The sequence below is a fragment of the Solanum lycopersicum genome, chromosome 4 (assembly GCF_036512215.1).
Source record: "Solanum lycopersicum chromosome 4, SLM_r2.1".
NCBI lineage: Eukaryota > Viridiplantae > Streptophyta > Magnoliopsida > Solanales > Solanaceae > Solanum > Solanum lycopersicum.
The window spans coordinates 46,291,472-46,310,998 of record NC_090803.1 but is presented as its reverse complement, the minus strand read 5'-3'; the positions used below and the strand labels follow the sequence as shown (position 1 = coordinate 46,310,998).

At 32.0% G+C, this 19,527-nt stretch overlaps 1 protein-coding gene and 1 long non-coding RNA gene across 6 annotated transcripts; both read left to right on the top strand.

Annotated features, from left to right (window-relative positions):
• Positions 1–12,671: 12,671 nt before the first annotated feature.
• Positions 12,672–16,302, top strand: LOC101249910 (SUN family protein SUN13). Of its 5 annotated transcripts, none has more exons than XM_004237469.5 (7): positions 12,672–12,872; positions 13,092–13,121; positions 13,356–13,437; positions 13,523–13,843; positions 14,055–14,285; positions 14,521–14,643; positions 15,206–16,302. In XM_004237469.5, the coding sequence occupies exons 3-7, from the start codon at positions 13,366–13,368 to the stop codon at positions 15,839–15,841; spliced, it is 1,383 nt and encodes a 460-aa protein (XP_004237517.1). In that variant the 5' UTR covers positions 12,672–12,872; positions 13,092–13,121; positions 13,356–13,365; the 3' UTR covers positions 15,842–16,302. The 5 variants fall into 5 exon arrangements, with proteins under 5 accessions (XP_004237517.1, XP_010319835.1, XP_010319837.1 ...); XM_010321533.4 differs by having other exon boundaries at positions 12,675–12,872; positions 13,526–13,843; XM_010321535.4 differs by having other exon boundaries at positions 12,709–12,872; positions 13,532–13,843.
• Positions 16,303–16,556: 254 nt separating this feature from the next.
• On the top strand, positions 16,557–16,985 carry LOC138348288 (uncharacterized). Its single transcript, XR_011220701.1, has 2 exons — positions 16,557–16,720; positions 16,812–16,985. It is a non-coding gene; the product is annotated as an uncharacterized lncRNA (long non-coding RNA).
• The last annotated feature ends 2,542 nt before the right edge of the window (positions 16,986–19,527 follow it).

The window sequence follows — 19,527 nt, the reverse complement described above, 5'->3', positions numbered from 1 at the left end:
ATCTATTCATATATTTATAATAACTTGTACGAGTGTTTATAGTTGCATACATCGAAAGAGATTGAGCTAAATTTGTTGCTAACTGATTTAATAAAACTAACTAAATTCATGAATGTTTACTGTTTTCCCGCTAAAATGTATAACTACTTCGCAGACTCATCTAATCTGGAAATCTACTAACAGTATTTCCCCTACAAAAATATCCTTGTCCTCAAGGATCAAAACATTGAAATCTGGTCTTAAGGATGTTCAAGTACTCCCAAGTAGCAGCATTTGCCGACAAATCTTTCCACTTCACTAAGACTTGCATCACTGCCTTATTATCCTTCTTAACCAACCTTTGATGCAATACGGCTTCAGGATCTGAACAATGGGGATTTGCTAAATTAGTGGTTGGCAGATATGTGATTTGGGAAGGAACTTCATAGGGACATATATGCTACTGGACCAACTTGTCTAATAATCAGGAATGGGCCATAGTATTTAGCAGCGATCTTGTGATGAGGAGTCTCGGATATAATCACTTGTCTGTTAGGCCTGACCTCGAAGTATACCCAGTTACCAACTGAAAAACTTCTATCACTTCGATATTTGTCAGCTTGTTGTTTCATCCTCAACTGAGCGTGTATCAAATAATTCCTCAACAATTGTAGTTTCAGTTCTCTATTGACGAGGATATTATCTACTTCAACTGCTGAGGACTCCCCTGGCAGAAAATGTGAATGCAATTAAGGAGGTCTGCCATAAAATGCTTCATAAGGATTAACTCAATAGAAGAGTGATGGAAAGTATTGTACCAAAACTCTACCATCGATAGGCAATCGTACCATCCTTTAGCATCTTTAGCAAAAAAACATCTCAGATAGGTCTCGAAGGATCTATTAAAAACTTCAGCTTGACCATCACTCTAGGAATGATATGTTGAAGATATATTCAACAGAACACCTTGCAATAAAAGTACTTCATGTCAAAATGTACTAAGAAACACAACATCCCTGTCACTAGTGATATTATCAGGTAGACCATGAAGTCTGACTATGACATCCATGGAAACCTTAGCTACAGACTGAGTTGTATAGGGATTTTTAAGAGGAATAAAATGGTCATACTTTCTAACCCTGTCAACGACCACTAGTATGACTTCATATCCATGGGATTTTGGTACACCATCAATGAAATCCATGCTGATTTGAGACCACACTACCTCAGGAATTGGTAAGGGTTGTGAAGACCAGAAGAAGCTGCTAGATCAACTTTACTTCTATGGCACACATCACACTTTTGCACAAACACTTTAACATCCTTTTCCATTCCTTTCCAATAGAAGAGTGTAAGTAACCTCTTCAATGTATCCTCAGTCCCCGGAATGGCCCCCTTGGGGTGTAGCATGCCACAAGGCGATAATATCTTGCCTTAGTTTTCCCACCTTTGCCAACAACTAATATGCCTTTCCTCCACAATTTATTTTGATACCAAGTGAATTGTGAATGAGTATGCGTAGTAGATTGCAACCTCTCAGCCAGTCCCTGTAATTCAATGTCTATTGTCCAATTATCTTCAATAGCTTGCAACAATTCAGAATCATTATTGGAAATAATAAATCCAAGAGTTCTGCACCAAATACCCTTGAAAGTGCATCAACGGATAATTTTCAATCCCTGGTTTGTACTCAATGGTATAATCAAAAGGCATTAACTTGGTCAACCACATAAGTTAGGAATAGATGTGCTATTTTTGTTCCATTAAGAACTTCAGAGCCCTCTGATCAATTCTAATAGTGAACCTTTGCCCAAGCAAATACTGAGACCATTTAGAACGGCATATATAATAGCTAGAAATTCCATATCATAGACAGATAGGGTTGCATGTCTTGGTGAAAGAGTCTTGCTGATAAAGTCAATAGGATGACCTTGTTGCATCAACACAACTCCAATTCCATATGCACTAGCATCTGTTTCAACCACAAAGGTTTTGTTTGCATCAGGTAAGGCAAGAACAGGAGTCCTAGTTAAAACTTCTTTCAGTTGTTTGAACGAGTCAGTAGCAGCTAGTGACCATTTGTAACTATCCTTCTTCAAAAGATAAATTAATGGTTTACTGATGATTCCAAACCCTTGTATGAATCTCCTGTAATAATCAGTCAATCCAATGAAGCCTCTCAATTGCTTGATAGGGAACAGTGGATACCCCTTCCTTGGTAATAAAATGGCCCAGATATTCAATTCGATCGAGTCCAAAGAAACATTTATTTTCCTCGGTAGTAAGTTATGATCCTTCATTGCAGCAAACACGTTTCATAGCTACAACAAATGATCTTCAATAGACTGACTATAAATCAGAATATTATAAAAAAAAACTAGGACATACTTCCTAAAAAACTTTCGAAGCACAATATTCATCGGGCCTTGAAATGTTGTTGGCACATTAGATAATCCAAATGGCATTACCAAATATTCAAAGTACCCAGAGTGAGTTCAGAATGTTGTTTTTGGTATGTCTTCTTTGACCATTCTCAATTGATGGTACCTAGCCCTATGATCTATTTTGGAGAAAATTATCGAACCCCAAGTTCATCCAAAAAATCTTCTACCAGAGGTATAGCAAATTTGTTCTTAACAGTTTGCTCGTTAAGATCCCAGTAGTCTACACATAGCCGCCATGAGTCATCCTTCTCGCCAACCAACACCACTGGTGAAGCAAATGGACTACTACTAGGCTGAACAATATCCTGATTTAACATTTGTTGTACAAGTTCTTAAATGATGTCCTTCTTGACAGAAACGTATCTATATGGTCTTTTATTAACAGGTTCTATTTCTGACTGTAACACAATCTTATGATCATAAATCCCCCTAGATGGTGGCAACCCTGTAGGTTCAACAAATAATTCTGTATAATCTTTCAATAGACTCACTATTCTAGGATCCTTGTCAGTGATGTCTTGAGTTTCTAAAACAAATAGTTCAACACTCATGTGAGGAAGTACTTGTATCATACATAATTGAGATTGATTACCTGTTAACTTCCCATGTTTTCCACTCCAATATATGTAATTTGTTTGCAACCAAGAAATTTTGCACAATTTATCCATCTTCATAGTACCATTTGTTGCAACAACTAACTCAGGAGTAGTTTGTATAACTGAACACCCTACTTGTTCGACCAATGATGGATTAATGAATTTGTGGGAACTCCAGTGTCCACTAAAATGTGTTTTTGACACCCAATTTTGGCCCTCCTCGATAAATTAACTAGCGAGCTTCCTAATTCCAAATGATTTAAAAAGATTTTATAAAGTTTTAAATGTTTAAGTTATCTTAAATTAATTTCATAATATATACGTTTCGTATAATTATGAATATATTTAGTATATTTTGTGATTATTCGAAAATTGCATAGAAAAATGAATTTATGTAATCTAATGTTGGTTTGATTAGTTTTATATATATATATATATATATATATATATATAAGTGGCGACTCTAATAAGTCGAAAACTCTTAAAAAATATTTTTTCTTTTCCTAATAAAACATGTGTAATGGTTGTTTGGAGTGATATCCGGTGACCCTCAAGGTCCTATACCCTATATGACCCATTCAAAGCATGAATGGATATATCCATTTGCTCAATGCCTTGTTGCATCTCCAATTCTTTATTCATCTCCTCATATTGCTCTTCTTCCTCACAATGTTTCTCTCCATCCGTTTCTTCTACTTTCAGAATGTAAAGTTGCTTCAAGTTTCTACACTTGTGAACCATAACATATTTTTCATCACAAATTAAGCAAAGACATTTTGATCTTTTCTCATTCATTTTCTGTAGGCTTAATGACCTTCTTTGAAACCCTTTTTGTATTGGTTCTTCCCCTCTGTCAGGAGTTGTAGGATTGGCCTATTCTGAACTCTCTGATCTACTTCCTTTTTAGTTGAATTTCCACTGTAATTTTCATATACTAAAGAATGAGGTTGCTTAATAGCATAAGGGAATACTTTTTGCATCTTAACACTTTTATGAACATGAGATAAATGTTGTAGGATTTGTGATTTTGACAACAATATTTAGGTATGGTTTCAATCCTCCCAAAAAACAACTGATCGCATTTTCCTAAGATAAGTTCACCCTAGTCAAATTCCTCTGAAAGATCGCTTGATAATCCTTCACACTGCCCACATGTTTCACCTTTTTGATTTTCTTCGTGGGATCATCAAAGTCAATACCAAACCTTTCTACTAATGCCATAAAATGATCATTCCAAGTGGCCGGATGAAGATACTGCTTGTATCTGATAGATGCCACTGAATGACTTCCCCCTCCAATTGCAGAGCAGTCACCCCAATTTTTTCTTCAGCAAGAACACTCTCCATTGAAAATAACTGTTCAATTTTGAACAACCATGAATCTGAGATCCTCCCCATTAAACCTCATGGAATTCCATTCTTGACCATCGAGTGAAATTCGACTAGTTGGAATGGTAACTACTACCACTGTTAGGGCTTCGTCCCCTATTTCTTTGGATTCTTTATTCTAATTTAACTTTTTCGATAGGTGTTTTTTCAGTTTCCAATGGTGTATTATCCCTATGATACTCCCCAGATCAATCATTATTTCATCTAACTTCTCTAGAAAAGAAATTTTACCTGCTAAAGCTCCAACCTTTGTTATAAAATTTTGCATCATATCCCTTAAATACTCTACTTCTGAAGTTGCAGGTTCATTGGTTACTCCACTTGCTCTTGTCCCTTTCGCCATTGATGCCAAGGAATCGTATTGCTCAAATACCACTCATAGTTGAATTGCAGAATTTAATTACAACTCGAGGATTCAAGGGCTATTTCAAGATCCTATCGGAGAGGTTTGATAAAATAACCATAGATTATGGAAGAGAAGAAATGATTGAAGAAGATTGAATGTAGACAAGCAACATGTATCTATTCATATATTCACAATGACTTGTACATGTATTTATAGTTGCATACATTGAAAGAAATTGAGCTAAATCTATTGCTAACTGATATCTTGAAGCTAACTAAATTCTTGAATATGTATTGTACTTAACTGTTTTCCCCGCAGAAATGTATAACTACTTCGCTGACTCTCTAATAAGGAAATCTACTAACAATCTACTTCTTTTAGGATTTGCCAAAAGTTTGTATCCATAGTTCTTCACCTGTTACTTTGCATTTAGGTATGCTAAATTTTCTTAATTGAATAATTAGACATATCTTTACATATATAATATTTTGGGTGATTGCTGGGAGACTTCATTCATAGGACTTCGAGTAGCACAAATTTTGATTGGTTGAGTATATATCTAGTTGTGATTCAGGCCAACGATGGACTTGTCTAGATATTGTTGAGCTTATGGTCACTAGTAGTTATCTCGTGAAAGGTAGTTACGGGGGATCAAATTATGATCAGAATTTTTTTGAAAAGGAACCCTTCGTGTAGGTGATGATTGTTTGTTATCGATTGTCTCATTGATATTGCACACATAATAAATGATTAGGGGAATAGAAAGAAAGGCATAATTTAAAATGTTAGAATATTGCACAAGTGTGATTGTTATTATTTTTTATTCTGAAGTGTGTTTGATGAGTGGATCTGATACTACGCTCATACATACTTCTGAGTGAATCGTATACCATGCTAGTACATATTAACTAGTGGATCAAATACTATATCAGCATATATTTAGATCAGATACCACGACCATACACTAATAAATTGGGTGTGAATTTCATGAGAGAAATGATATCCTCCTTCTAATATGGTTGTGACCTATTGGTCCACAAGTGAATGGAATTTGTGTATTAATGTTGGAATGTTTCTTGTGTAGATTGGGATTGCATGTTAAACATTGTAGGAGATGATTAGAGATCCTTGATGGTCTGGAATTTTGATAAATCAAGTACAAATGCTTGTGATATTTGCAATCATATTGATTAAAAGAGTGATAGTGACTTTATTTTAGAAAATTCTCTATGTGATAGAAGGGATTATGTTATAATATGATAAAAGGGTTAAATTGTTGTTACTTGTTCATATTTTTTATAAATGGAGTGTTGTTAAGGCAAGGTGTTGACATGAGAATTTTCAAGAGAATAACATATTGGTTAAAAGAGTGGTAGTGACATTGCTTAGAAGGGGTTAGATTATATACTATGATATGAGCGTGATATGACTTAGATGGTGGAGTTGGCAGTGAAAGAAGGTGGGTGACTTGACATAGACTATTTTGATTCCAGAGTAATACTACTTTTGGTAAAAGTGGTGGTTGAGTGTGCTATCTTCAAGTTGCATGTTTATTCTTGTTAAATTCATGATATTATGTGGTGATTTTAAGTCGGTCGATGATGCCTATCAGTGTTTTTTGAACTTATACTATTCTTGCTATGTCATTTGACATATTTTAGTTGTAGGATTTAGTGATATTTTATAGGTGAAGATGATGACGATCTCCATCAAATTTTACTCTTCTTTCCTTGTGGTGGGAAGTGTGTCGTATTTGTTTTATAAATCATACTCTTAGATACTCTTATACGAGTATGGACTAGTTTCATGGAAAGCGTTTAATGTATTTTTTTTACAAATAACCTTGTTTTAATAAGTTAAGAGTATTCCTATATTGAAATAGTGATTAGAGGTGAATTGGAGATGGTCTAAGGGATTTCATTAATAGTGTAGAGATATGGAAGAAGAAGAGTAGAGTGGGTAAAGATCGAGATTGTTCAGAACAATTTATCAGGTGTTGTAAGGGAAATAGTAAATATGAAAGTTTGAGCTTGAATTTTGTAAAAGAGTCTAAAAAATCCTGCACATATGGTCGTTATTATACTTTCTTGAATAAAATTTTTTTCATATTAAATATTTATGTTTATTAGTATTGAACAATTTATCTCGTTAATGATACATTTATATGTAAAAAAGATAACATAATTATTATGCATTTATATAAAAATAGAAATAAAATGTCAAAACATAGTAAATTAATCCGAAAAAGAAACGACAAAATACATAAATTTCCCTTTAAACTTGTTCGCACAACTTACTTTAGCACTTTAACTATACTGGTGTTTGTTTACCGCCCAATTTAATTGAAGTGAATTTAATTACCCCTTGAAGGGTGACGTGACAAAATTTGTATCACCAGCTTTCTATAAGTGCGTGAAACAGAGGAAAAAACCAAAAAACTGACACATGTCATCTTTTTATTGGATGACATATTTAATAACTTATTTTACTAATTTTTAAACATTTTATTTTTCGATTAACTTCTCTTTCTCTCTAGGTTTTCTTTTCTTCTTCTTTTTTTTCATATTCTTCTTCCTTTGTTTTTTTCCCTCAAGACTCTTTCTCTTTCTTATTTTTTTCTTTCTGGTAAACATTTACTTCCCACTGTAATTTTTTTCACATTTTTTCTTTTTCTTTTATTTTCTGTTTTTAAGTTTCTTTTTTGTTTCTGTTTCTCTTTGACAAAAATTTTATTGTTTGGTTCATTGACATCATTTTTTACATCAAAAAAGAATATTAGATCTATGAGTTTAAAGAGTTATAAAAAAAGAAGAAGATTTCCACTAAAAAATTCAAAGATATTGTTGGCAAAAAATTAGTTGTGGAGATTTTGTTCAGTTCACTGATAAATTAATATTTTTATGCAAATATTTTTTTTAATTTTCGAGGAAGGTGGTATGATGTAAATGAAACTGAACTGGAATTGGAATTAAAATTTCAGTCATAATTTGTAGATTGAGGGGTAAATTCATCAATGAGTTTAATTTTTGGCTCAATTTTAGATATAATCCTTGCGGGTGTAGGAGTTGTTGCTTTAATGTTAAAATTGATGTCTACAAATGAAATATTGAAACTTATTTTGTCACAAAAATAAAGAAAATCGAAAAAGTTATTTTTTGTTCTTTACATAAAGAAAAAATTATTATATAATGAAAGAAGAAAAGTTGAAGAAAATTTCATTATAAAAAGAAGAGTTGTTGAGAAGGTGATAAAGATTGGGGAAAACAATTAATGATAAAAAAAACAATTATCATGGAGATTTAAGTAATTAATTAGGAATTTAGTTCATATACACGTGGACGAATAAAAACGTTTGTGACTCAACAGCACCCACCCTTCAACTAGACCAATAATGGGAGGTTTGAAAAAAATACTTAAAAGATATTAAAGGGGATATTTAAATACCCGTATAGTTAAAGTGCAAAAGTAATTTATTAGGATATGTTCAGAGGAAATTTTATGTCTTTTTTCAAAAAGAAACACGTGTAGGATCTCACTTATAAATACGTACTTACCTTACACAGTATCTATGTGATACCACTTATAACCATGATGTGTCAAGGTAACACACACCATGTGTATTGTATAAGAAAAAAGTGTTAATATGTGTGAGAAATAAAAGTTATTTTATTATCATATAAGGTCAATTATTGACATGATTGTTTAGGACTTGTTGTTTCATGTAAGATGAAATCATTATATAAATACAGATGAAATAAAATTAAACCTCTGCTTGGATCAATATTTTAAAAGACTTTGTTGGGACTTGTTTCGGTGCTTTTTTTGGAGGGGCTTTAACAAAACGTTTTAAGACTCATGTGTGGGGCTTATAGTTCTATAAGACTTTCGCCCTAAACACTTAACCGTGCGCCCTGAGAGCGCCTATCCCTAATCATGTTTGTAATTATTTCAAGCTATTTATGTATTTTGGATAATTTTGTATTATTATATTATTGTACTATTTTGTAAATTAAAAATTCAAAGACCCATAGGGCTTACGCCCCATGTCTCAAGGCTTACACCTCGCCCTATGCTAACTAAAACGTTGCGTCTCATGCCCCCACCTTTTAAAATAGTGATTTGAACTTTGAACATACAATTTATATTTTAAGTTCATCGCAAAAGAATAGTACATTATCACAAAGTGCCAAAGCTATTCTAAAAAGATATATTCATCGAACTTTAGTTTAATAAAAAAAAGATAAATTGAATATCAGTTGTAGTTTACTACTTTTTAATATACATTTCACATAATCATGTAGACAATCTCATCATGTTGAGCATGCATTTCTCAAAAGATACAATATTTATTGATCAAATTTTAGTTCAATTAAAAGGTAAAACTAATTTTACAAAGTATAAACTTGTGGATCATCTTTTCTATTTGAAAAATACGAAACCATGACATAAATTTTCCAAATCAAGTTCTTTTTAAAAATAGAGATTTCATAATTTGAAAATCATGTGATAAAATTGCACATTCAAATGCCTATGACTTGGTCTAGATGTTGATTTAAATATTGTAGCTAGAGTTGTCAAAAAGGGTCGATTCAGCCTCACTCGATCCAAGCCCCACGGGACAAGGAATTTGAGGGGCTAGGGCGGGTCTGTCTTATATTTGAAAGGACATGAAAATGTTCAACCCAACTCAATCCTCAAAGTGCCGACGGTTAGGCGGGCTAGCCTTTTTTTTTCCTCATAACATAAAAAATAATGAGAATTCTTAAAGAGTAAAGGGTCTAAAATACCCTTGAAGTATTAAAAATGGTATAAAACTATCCATCATCCTCCTATTGGCTCCAAAATACTCACTCACCAATTGGCTGAAAAATACCCTTGTCGTCCACCTTTAAGTTCAAAATTGACTACTTATTTGACAATTTTAAATTTAAACTATTTAAATATTTTTTAAATACGTCGCACTCAACTATTTGTTATAGTTTAAATTATTATTATAACTTATAAATTAAACCACTATTGCCAATGAGTGTTTCATCTCAATTATGTGATTTTACTTAATTAATAGAGAACTTTTTGAAAAAATAATATATTAAAGTTTAAATATTTAAAATAAATCATAAATATTTATTAAATTATATTTTTTAAAAAATTACTTGAATTAATTCGGGATGTACTACTTCTATACCTCCAATCATAAATTTTGATTTCAAGCTTGAAAGAGAGTCATATTAAAAGTGTCCTCCTAAATAAGCGATTCAACCTAAATTTAATTGGGGGTTTGATTCGGAGTGAAATAGTTTTGGATATCATTTTCAAAAATATGTAATTTCGTCGTGTTTTAATAGTGTTTATGACTATTTTAATATTAGAATTGATTTGTTAGTTGGGTGGGGTATAATTAGTAATTAGTGGATAGTGTTCTGATTTATAAATGATATTAATAAATTAAATTATAACCAATAGTTGATCACCAAGTATTTTTAAAAATACTTAAGTAATTTAAATTTAAAATCATTAAATAAGTGGTTAATTTTTAACTCAAAGGTGGATAACAAGGGTATTTTAGAGACAATAGGTGGATGAGAAGGGCATTTTGGAGCCTATAGGTAGATGGAGAGTAGTTTGTAGCATTTCCAATACTTTAAGGGTATTTTAGGCCTTTTTCCATTTTTAAAAATCAAATGTGTATGTCAAATTGTTGTTTTAATAACGTTAGCAAATAATATAGTGTAATTAGCATGTATCTATGATACTAATTATGCGATATAGTGAGATCATCCCAGATATGAGACCGAGATAAGAGAGTGATAAACGAGATGAGAGGGAGACGAAGGTGTAGGATTTGCCTATGTATCCTCGATACATGGGAATTCACTTACTTAGAATGTATCTAGAATAAATTAACCTAATTTTGAGTCCATCCTGAGATACATGTATCTAGACATATTATAATCTTGTAAGATTCAAAATATTACAACATAATGTGCATTTAAGTAATTAGCTCATATACTAGCGAGATTGTTACAAGTTATCCATAAACAAATAGTTTATGCCTATGAGCCGACCCTAGCCCGACCTCAATCAAGCCTCAAGAGCTGAGTACGTATATTAGTTGGGCTTATAAACCCTAATTTTAAATGAGCCTGAAAAATGTTGTCTCAACCCTATTTCAATAACAGATTTGTGGCCCCATTTTGATGTCTCTAATCATGGCAATCTGCTTGTATTGTACCGACTAATATTATTTTTCCTATATGTAATTACTTTTTCATTATAAAAGTTAATTTTCAAATTAAAAGAAAAATAAATCAAAGTAGTAGTTTTTGCTTTTAAACTAAAAATAGAATAATCATCCATAAAATTTAATTCCGTAAATTGTCAAGAGAATTGGAGAAAAGAAACGTTTTGCTTTGATTTGTTTTTATGTGAATTTAATTTTTAAGGTATCATAACGGTGTATGTTTTTTGTTTTCTTTACCAAAAATGATAACACCGAACTTGCGTGGATAAAAATCAAAATAGTAATAGCAACCCTCGTCAAAAAGGAAAAAAATCTAAGTTAATCCTAATATGTTATAAAATCTAAGCTCATAATTACATGAGTATAAAGAAAAAAGATAAGAGAAGTAGATGTAGGAGAAGACTTTCTTCTTATTCAAGTGTGTTCTACAAAAAGTGAATGATATCTCTATTTATAGAGTAGAGATATCACCCAAAGGCCACCATGATTAATGCCCAATTAGTAGATATATAGTTATCCACCAAGGTTCATATCACCGTGGAATTATACATACATGAATTCATCATAATTCTTAAAGTAATCAAATGGACAATACATAATTCAATGGATTTATAACATAATCGATTAACTTTTTTTTTTCGTTTTTCTATTATTTCGAAAATAATTTCTTATATTCCTTTTAACATATAAAGAAGAAACATTATTCCTTTTTGATATTTTAAATAATAATAATAATTAATTTTTAGTAGAGATAATATGATAAAATAGTCATGTCCATTATTATCTTCTAAATAAGCATACAAAATCAAAATATCACAAAGTTAAATTGAAGAGAGAAGTATTACGAATACTCAGAAAAGTCTTGTAAAAACAACAAAATCTTATTAAAAATTTGAGTAAATTGTTAAAAACAACTTTAAATTTAACTAGAATTTATATGAAAATATATCTTACAATATCAAAGATTGCATTTAAATTTAATTAATTAAATTAAATTAATATTTTTAAGACCGTCCTAAATTGAGGTAAAACTAATAATTCACACTAAAAATATAATTTTAATACTTATTTAAAAAAAGTGAACGAAAGAAAGTAGAGAAAGTATGTGGATAAAAATGAAAATTCTAAAACAACCTCGTTTCGTGGAAAACGAAACGTTCTAAATTAATTCTGATCAATGAAGTAACGATCAATTAATTAATTTGACTGTTAAGATTTGCAAAAAGCCATAACTGAAACAGCAGCCAAGTTAGTTGGCTGTTTGTCTGCCGTTATTAAATTTGTGAATAATAAAAAAATGTATTTTTTCAGTCCAACAATAATTATTTAATATATTATTTTGAGATATTTATATACTTAGTATTTATATATATTTTATAAAATTAATAAATAATTTTATACTTACTTTCTACTTTATTTTTATCATTAATCATAATAAAGATTATATTTTTAACATATTATAATTTAGAATTATATATCAAATTACTGTTTTGTTTATGTAGTTTTTTTCAATACATAGTCAATAATAGATTAATATCGTTAGGACAGAAATAGGTATATCCACATTGTGTGCCCTAAGTAACCTTCAAAGCCTGTCTTTGGGTCCTACACAAAACAGAAACATTTATTCCTCCAAAAATAAATATTTTAATACCGAAATTACCCCTTTCCGTTATTGTTGTCTTGATCAACATTTGAAGTTTTCCTTGTCCTCCAGGTCCCCCCAAACAAAATATAATAATTTTTAGTCATATTCTTCAAGGCGTGCTCACAAGTTTCTTCTTAAATTTTTCCTATATACATCTTCATTTTATGGTGGGGACTTGGTGATTCATTTCATTAATTTCTTCTCATATTTATCAACATTTCACTTTTTAGGTATATGACAAATAAATCAACCTGTCTTTTTTTTTTTTGTGTGATCTTGAATTGTCAATTTTGAGATTATTTTTTTGTTTTAATGATGATCTTGAAGTTTTAGCATTTGGGTCATGCATATTGTTTTTCTTGATTAATTACTAATGTTTGTTGATTTTCATTTTCTTTGAAATGAATGGAGAAAATTATCTGATTTGTGTCATTTTCTTTTTTTGATAGATTGCTGTTGGAGTCTGCTATATCATATTGGTAAGATTTCTGGCTTTTGACGTTTGGGGGGTCATTTTTTACAATTTTGTGAGTATTTCATATTATATATTGTGGTAAATTTGTTCTGTTACATTATGGTTTGATTAATGATGATCTAATTGTGTGTTTTGGTTTCGAGTTTCAACAGAAACAAGAGACTTTAGATCTCTTTGTTGTCATGTCTTAGTTTTTGTGTGATATTCTTTAATTTTTGGATCTCTTCTTATGGTATAGATGCTTTGAAATGGGTAAGAAGGGAAATTGGTTTTCATCGGTGAAAAAGGCGCTTGGTTCGGGTAACAAAAAGAAAGATAAGGTAATGGATGAATGAAATGACATTTTCTTTTTTCATATTTAGTATTTTCATGAGTAATTGTTTGAAGATGTTTTGTTTTCGCTAGAAGAAACAGAAATCAGAGAAATGGTCCGAAAAGCAACAGAACGACGAGTTGGATTCTTTGAATGCAGAAACTGCATTAGTGTGTCCGGGACCTCCTACTCCTCCGCAGGTAGAGCAGATGAAATTGATGGAAGCAGAGAATGAGCAGAACAAGCATGCGTATTCGGTAGCTATTGCCACTGCTGTTGCTGCAGAAGCAGCTGTTGCTGCTGCTCAAGCTGCTGCTGAGGTTGTTCGCCTCACAGCTGCAGCCTGTAGCTCGGGTCAATCAAAGGAAGAGATTGCAGCTATAAGAATACAAACAGTTTTTCGAGGATACTTGGTAGGATATCTAACATCTGCTGTGATTTAAGCTTGCATTATATGATCACGCATTTGAACTTCTTTTGAATGATGTTGTTTTTGCTCGGTGATTAGTTTTAGCGTAGTCCAAAAATAGCGAAAAATGCTCAGTATAGAACACCCTTAGCTAGGAGAGCATTGAAGGTCTATTCTATACTGCAAACAGTTTCTGATATTCCTATTTTATACAGGCTAGGAGAGCATTGAAGGCGTTGAGAGGATTAGTGAGGTTGAAGGCAATGATTCAAGGTCAATCTGTGAAACGACAAGCCACATCAACCTTAAGGTGCATGCAGACTCTAGCTCGTGTTCAATCACAGGTTCGTGCCAGAAGAATTAGAATGTCAGAGGAGAATCAGACACTCCAGAGACAGCTCCAACAGAAGCATGAGAAAGAGCAAGAGAAGCTGAAAGCATCTTCCGTAAGTACCTTCCATATATACACTCGATGATTTGTATGTATGCCATTTGTTTCCCATAAAATTCTTGAGTTCGACATCATGTTTCAGCATCATCCTCTTCGGGTTATCTCCTTGTTTTTCTTTTAGTTCCACTTAGAGGTGGTTTTTACTTTTTATCTTGGTTTCCCTGCTAAGAAATATGTACTCTTTGGTCATGCTTAGCGCCTTTTGGCTGAATTTCTTTTGCATTTTGCAGCAGTCTGGAGATGATTGGAATGACAGTACACGGTCCAAGGAACAAGTTGATGCAAACCTCCAGATGAAACAGGAGGCTGCCACAAGAAGGGAAAGGGCTTTGGCTTATGCATACACACATCAGGTACATACATTCTTTTGTTAAGTCCTTTCCTTTCTATCTACAAATTGAATGCTGAAATGCTATATACTTTTCCCGTAAGCTTTATGTTAACACCAAAGCTTTGTCTGGAACTACAAAAGATAGCTGCAAAGATCTTATTATATAATATATAGTTTCGTTCCTGTAAAACTTATCTTGTCCTCCATCTTTTATCTCTAAAGTAAAGCCGATAAGTTGTTTGGAAATTGAAGTTTGTTCTAGTACTTCTAGTTCTTGCTTACTTAGGCAGTATATCTAACTTGGAACATAGATCTAACTTGTCCTGACATGTCAAATCTGTAAAATAGAGATGTTTCAGACTTGTTCCGATGAAACGTTGCTTCATTTGATCTTTTACGTATAAATAAAATCTCTGGAACTAGTCACCAATAGGATTTACCGACAAAGATATTGCTGACATTTTCCTTCCTGAAAACAATCTAGAATGTACTAAAGAGTACTTGAGTTCTTTGATATTTAATCCCTTGTTACACGATTTAAATTATTGAAGAATGTAATATGGAATCATATACTTTTACAACAGCCAACACGGAGGAATCCTTCAAAATCTACAAATCAAACATTCATGGACCCAAATAATCCCCACTGGGGCTGGAGTTGGTTGGAACGTTGGATGGCAGCACGGCCATGGGAAGATAAATGTGCAATGGATAAAGAACCTAACAGTGACGAGGTCGCTGCAGAGAGCCCAGCAAGCCAGTCCACTGCTGTGGCTGCTATCACTCATCGTGATTTCCACCTAGACAATAGGCCTTCTCCAACAGCTCATAAGCAAAACCGTCCTCCTAGCCGCCAGTCACCGTCAACACCTAGATCAAAGACCGGACGAATAAGGCCAGCAAGCCCCAGGGTGAGTAATGTGGATGATGACTCTAGAAGCATGGCGAGTGCACAGTCAGAACGCTGCAGGAGGCATAGCATTGCTGGTTCATCAGTTAGAGATGATGAAAGTCTGGCAAGTTCCCCATCTGTTCCAAGTTACATGGCTGCAACAGAATCAGCACGAGCAAGGTCCCGCTTACCAAGTCCTTTGGGTTTCGAAAAGATAGGGACACCAGAGAAGGGAAGTGTTAGTTCTACGAAGAAGCGATTGTCGTTCTCAGCATCCCCTGGTGGTGTACCAAGGAGACACTCTGGTCCACCAAAGGTAGAGATATAAATTACCTAAAGCATCCTAGTGCCGTAAGGAGCACTTGAGATAGCAGGAAAATCAAGAAGTTAGACTGTTTACTTGACTTGTCATTCCTAAAACTATTCTCATGGGTGTGCATATTGAATAACGGTGAGCTGTAACTACAGAGGGACGGAGGAGAAAATTGAGGATTGCGGCATTGTATTTGAGTGTTATTTTCATCTACTCACCAACATGTTTCTAACCTTATTGCATAACTACAGCAAAAGTTTGTGTGCTACACTGCTAGTGATCATATTTAGTGTCATTATTTGCTTTACAGTGATGGTGTTCTTGGGTGTGCTCTTCTTTCGTGTTATTTTTCCTCTGTTTTTGAGTACTATATTGAAAATTTTAGATGTTGGTAATCTCCAGCCATTCTGGTGTTACTATATACATTGTAATATCTATATGTGTTGCTGTTAATGTATGGCTTATTTTTCATGCCACTTGTGTTGATTTAAAAAAATTTATATCTACAAGCTAAGATGTTGTTTTTGAATATGGAGAGTTGTTGACAAGGAGAAGTTTCAAGCATGTTAAGAGAACAGTGGATATTCAGGTTGTTGGATTATTGTCTGCTCAATGGTAACATAACAATACCTATTTGGGTAGTCTGGTCTTTTATTGAAAAATTTTCAATTTAGAAAAAAAAATGACAAAGGATATTTTCCCAATTTCTACATTTTGAATTTTTTGATAGATGAATGTTAATCTGGGAGGGGAAATATCCGAAAATTCTCCTAAGCTCGAGGACAATGGAGGGAAGAGACTCCAGTGCAAAAAAAGATTAAAATCTCGAGGACAATGGAAGGAAGAGATTTCAGCGCAAAAAAGATTAAAATCCATGGATTATGGTCGCCAAAAGTTTGTATCTAGAACCCTTCAATAGTTGCTTGGCGTCTAGGTTCCTTAACTGAGTAGTTAGACTTGTTTTTACATATATAATATCTTGTAGGTTGTCGAAGATAGGCCTATGGGCACGGCGTCTGGATGGTTGAATATGTGGTTTACTTTTCTAGTTATTGTTGAACTCATGGTGTCTGCTGGGAGTTATCCTGGAAAGGTAATTGTGGGGGATCAGAAAAATTCGGTTTGTTTCTCATTGATATTATATATATTTGTTTGTCAACTTCTTCGTTAGTATTACATGCGTGATAAGGCAAAAAAAAAGGAAATTTCAAATGTTGAATGTTGTTATCGCATGCGATGAATGTGCATACTTTGGGTACATGCATGTGTGGTTGCTATCCTTCCTTACTATTATGATTGTTCATTTGATGATTAGATTGGGTATCACACCAATGCATACTAATGATTAGATTGAGTAGCACGTAAGGAGATACATACTAATTAATAATTGGATCGGACACCCCAATGGTACATATATACTATTGATTGGATTCAGTACCACACTGATACATACCAAAAATTGAATCGGGGTCGTTGTGTAGGCCAGGAATATTGCATACTGAATATCATAATGACGTTTTAGGATCCTTGGAGGTCTGGGTTAATTAAAAGTCTGATGAATCAATGTGATTGTGGATGTAAGAATTATGAGTCTCGTTATGTTGTACTTGGTGTTATAGTTGTAGCTATTTAATTTGCTAAATTATGATTACTTGTTCATATATTCTGTATAAGACAAGGTGTGGCATGAGAAACTAGCTAGTCAACTGAGCTTGCTTCAGAAATCCTCTATGTGATACAAGGGGTTAGTTTATGATTTGATGTGAGGGTGGAATGACCAAGATTGTGCGAAATGTGGTAGATAACTTGAGGTAAAGTATTGTATGAGTCCAAGGTAATAATAGTGTTTGTGGTAAGGGTGGTGATTTAAGGGTTAAGCCCCTGCTTTTATCTTCAAGTTACGAGGGATAATGCCTATGAGTATGTGTTGTTTGTACTGATGATAGTGATACTATTTTTCCGGTCTTATCACACCACTTAACATAGTCTAGTTGTCAGGTTAGTGAAGTTTCTTATGATAACTTGATATATCTTTTGAAAAAATATAATAGTTCTTTCATCTTCTCTTTTGTGTGACTACAAAATCATGACAAGTCTCCAAAACATCTTTTGACCTTGATCCATGAATTTGATTATAAACTACTTCCACTTCAATGATACTTGTCGAATGCATGTTTGCCAAAGTGTATTTACTTCTTGAATTATTCTAGCAACAGTGATTTCCCAAGTTCACCTTCTTTTTCATTTTTACTTAAATCGTTTTCTAATATATCAAACATAAATTAATGATTGATTTTTATATTAGAACGTTATTTGAGAAAAGATGGCCCAAGCACACAAGTTTATAATTAACTTTTTAATTTTAAGAAGAATTTGTGGTTACTTATTGACCCTTATATCTGCCAAATATGAGAGTAAAGTTCAAATAAAAAACATTTTGTATTACTTGAAATTTCAAAACACAAGAACAAAAGGTCAAATCAAAATATAATTTCATAAGCAAAAAAAATATACTTCAACAAAATAATAGTGAAAGCCTACGATATATTAAAGACTTTTACAATAATCAAATTATAATAAATAATCAAACAATTTTTTCACATAAAAACATGATTTATAGTCTTATACATGTATTTCATTTTTCAACTGTGACATTACAACATCATTCCTTTAGATATCAATATTAATGTTCAAGATTTACTAATAATTATCTCGAAGGATATGTACAAGAAAATATTTCATAACATATAATTTAACATATATTTTATTAAAATATATTTTAACAGATGTTTTATTAAATATAATTTTTTTTAATTATTATTAGAAAACTAATTTGAGGGGAAAAAATTGACGTTGTAACTGCAACTATGTAAACTTAGTCTATATCTAGCAAGAAATATATTTTTTTAATAAAAATAACAAACAATACTAATACAGAAAAATATACCTGTGATAGAAACTTTGACCTTGTTCATCCTTAACAAAATTGTGTAGTCATTATTATTAAAGAACTATGAAGGCTTTTTTCTTTCAAATTATTTTTAAAAAGTTTCGCTTTAAAATCATCAAAGAAATTTCTTTTTTTCTTTTGATATATTTTTAATTTTTCAATGAACTATCATCAATAATTTATCTAAAAAAATTCTTATTCGACTCTAGTATTGAAATAAAATTTAAAAATTATTAATTTTAATGAGTCTTTACTTGTGGAGATACATGATTCATATTTGTCTTTTTCCTCTTGACTTGTCATTAAGATAAACTCTCCATTTTCTTCTTCTACTAATATTACTTTCAAGTCAATAAGATAAACTCTTCATTTTCTTCTTCTACTAATATTACTTTATAAAAGTTAGTGAATACATCTACAAAATATTTTACTTTATATATAATTACTTCACAAATTTACATATTTTATATTCTATATCTCATATAATTAAATACACAAATTTATGCAATTTATATTCGGAAGAACTTCATTTTACATTTTTAAAGTATCATCCACTTTGTTGAAATAATAAAGAGGAGAAATTTTAAACAAAAAATATAAGATAATACAAATTAAAACGTTTTGATATATTATGCAAGAAAAATGTTCTTTTAATTTGACTTAAAAAAAATTCTGGATATAAATTTAAACTATATTTTCTCATATAAGTAAATATAAAGATTTATGTAGTTTGAATCATTAATTGTTTCTT

Bases quoted from the DNA above. Each gene is read 5' to 3' on its own strand.
- LOC101249910 (XM_004237469.5), top strand. From the start codon at position 13,366: ATGGGTAAGAAGGGAAATTGGTTTTCATCGGTGAAAAAGGCGCTTGGT. The intron at 13,438-13,522 runs GTAATGGATGAA...TGTTTTCGCTAG, and splicing joins GTAACAAAAAGAAAGATAAG to AAGAAACAGAAATCAGAGAA. The intron at 13,844-14,054 runs GTAGGATATCTA...TATTTTATACAG, and splicing joins CAGTTTTTCGAGGATACTTG to GCTAGGAGAGCATTGAAGGC.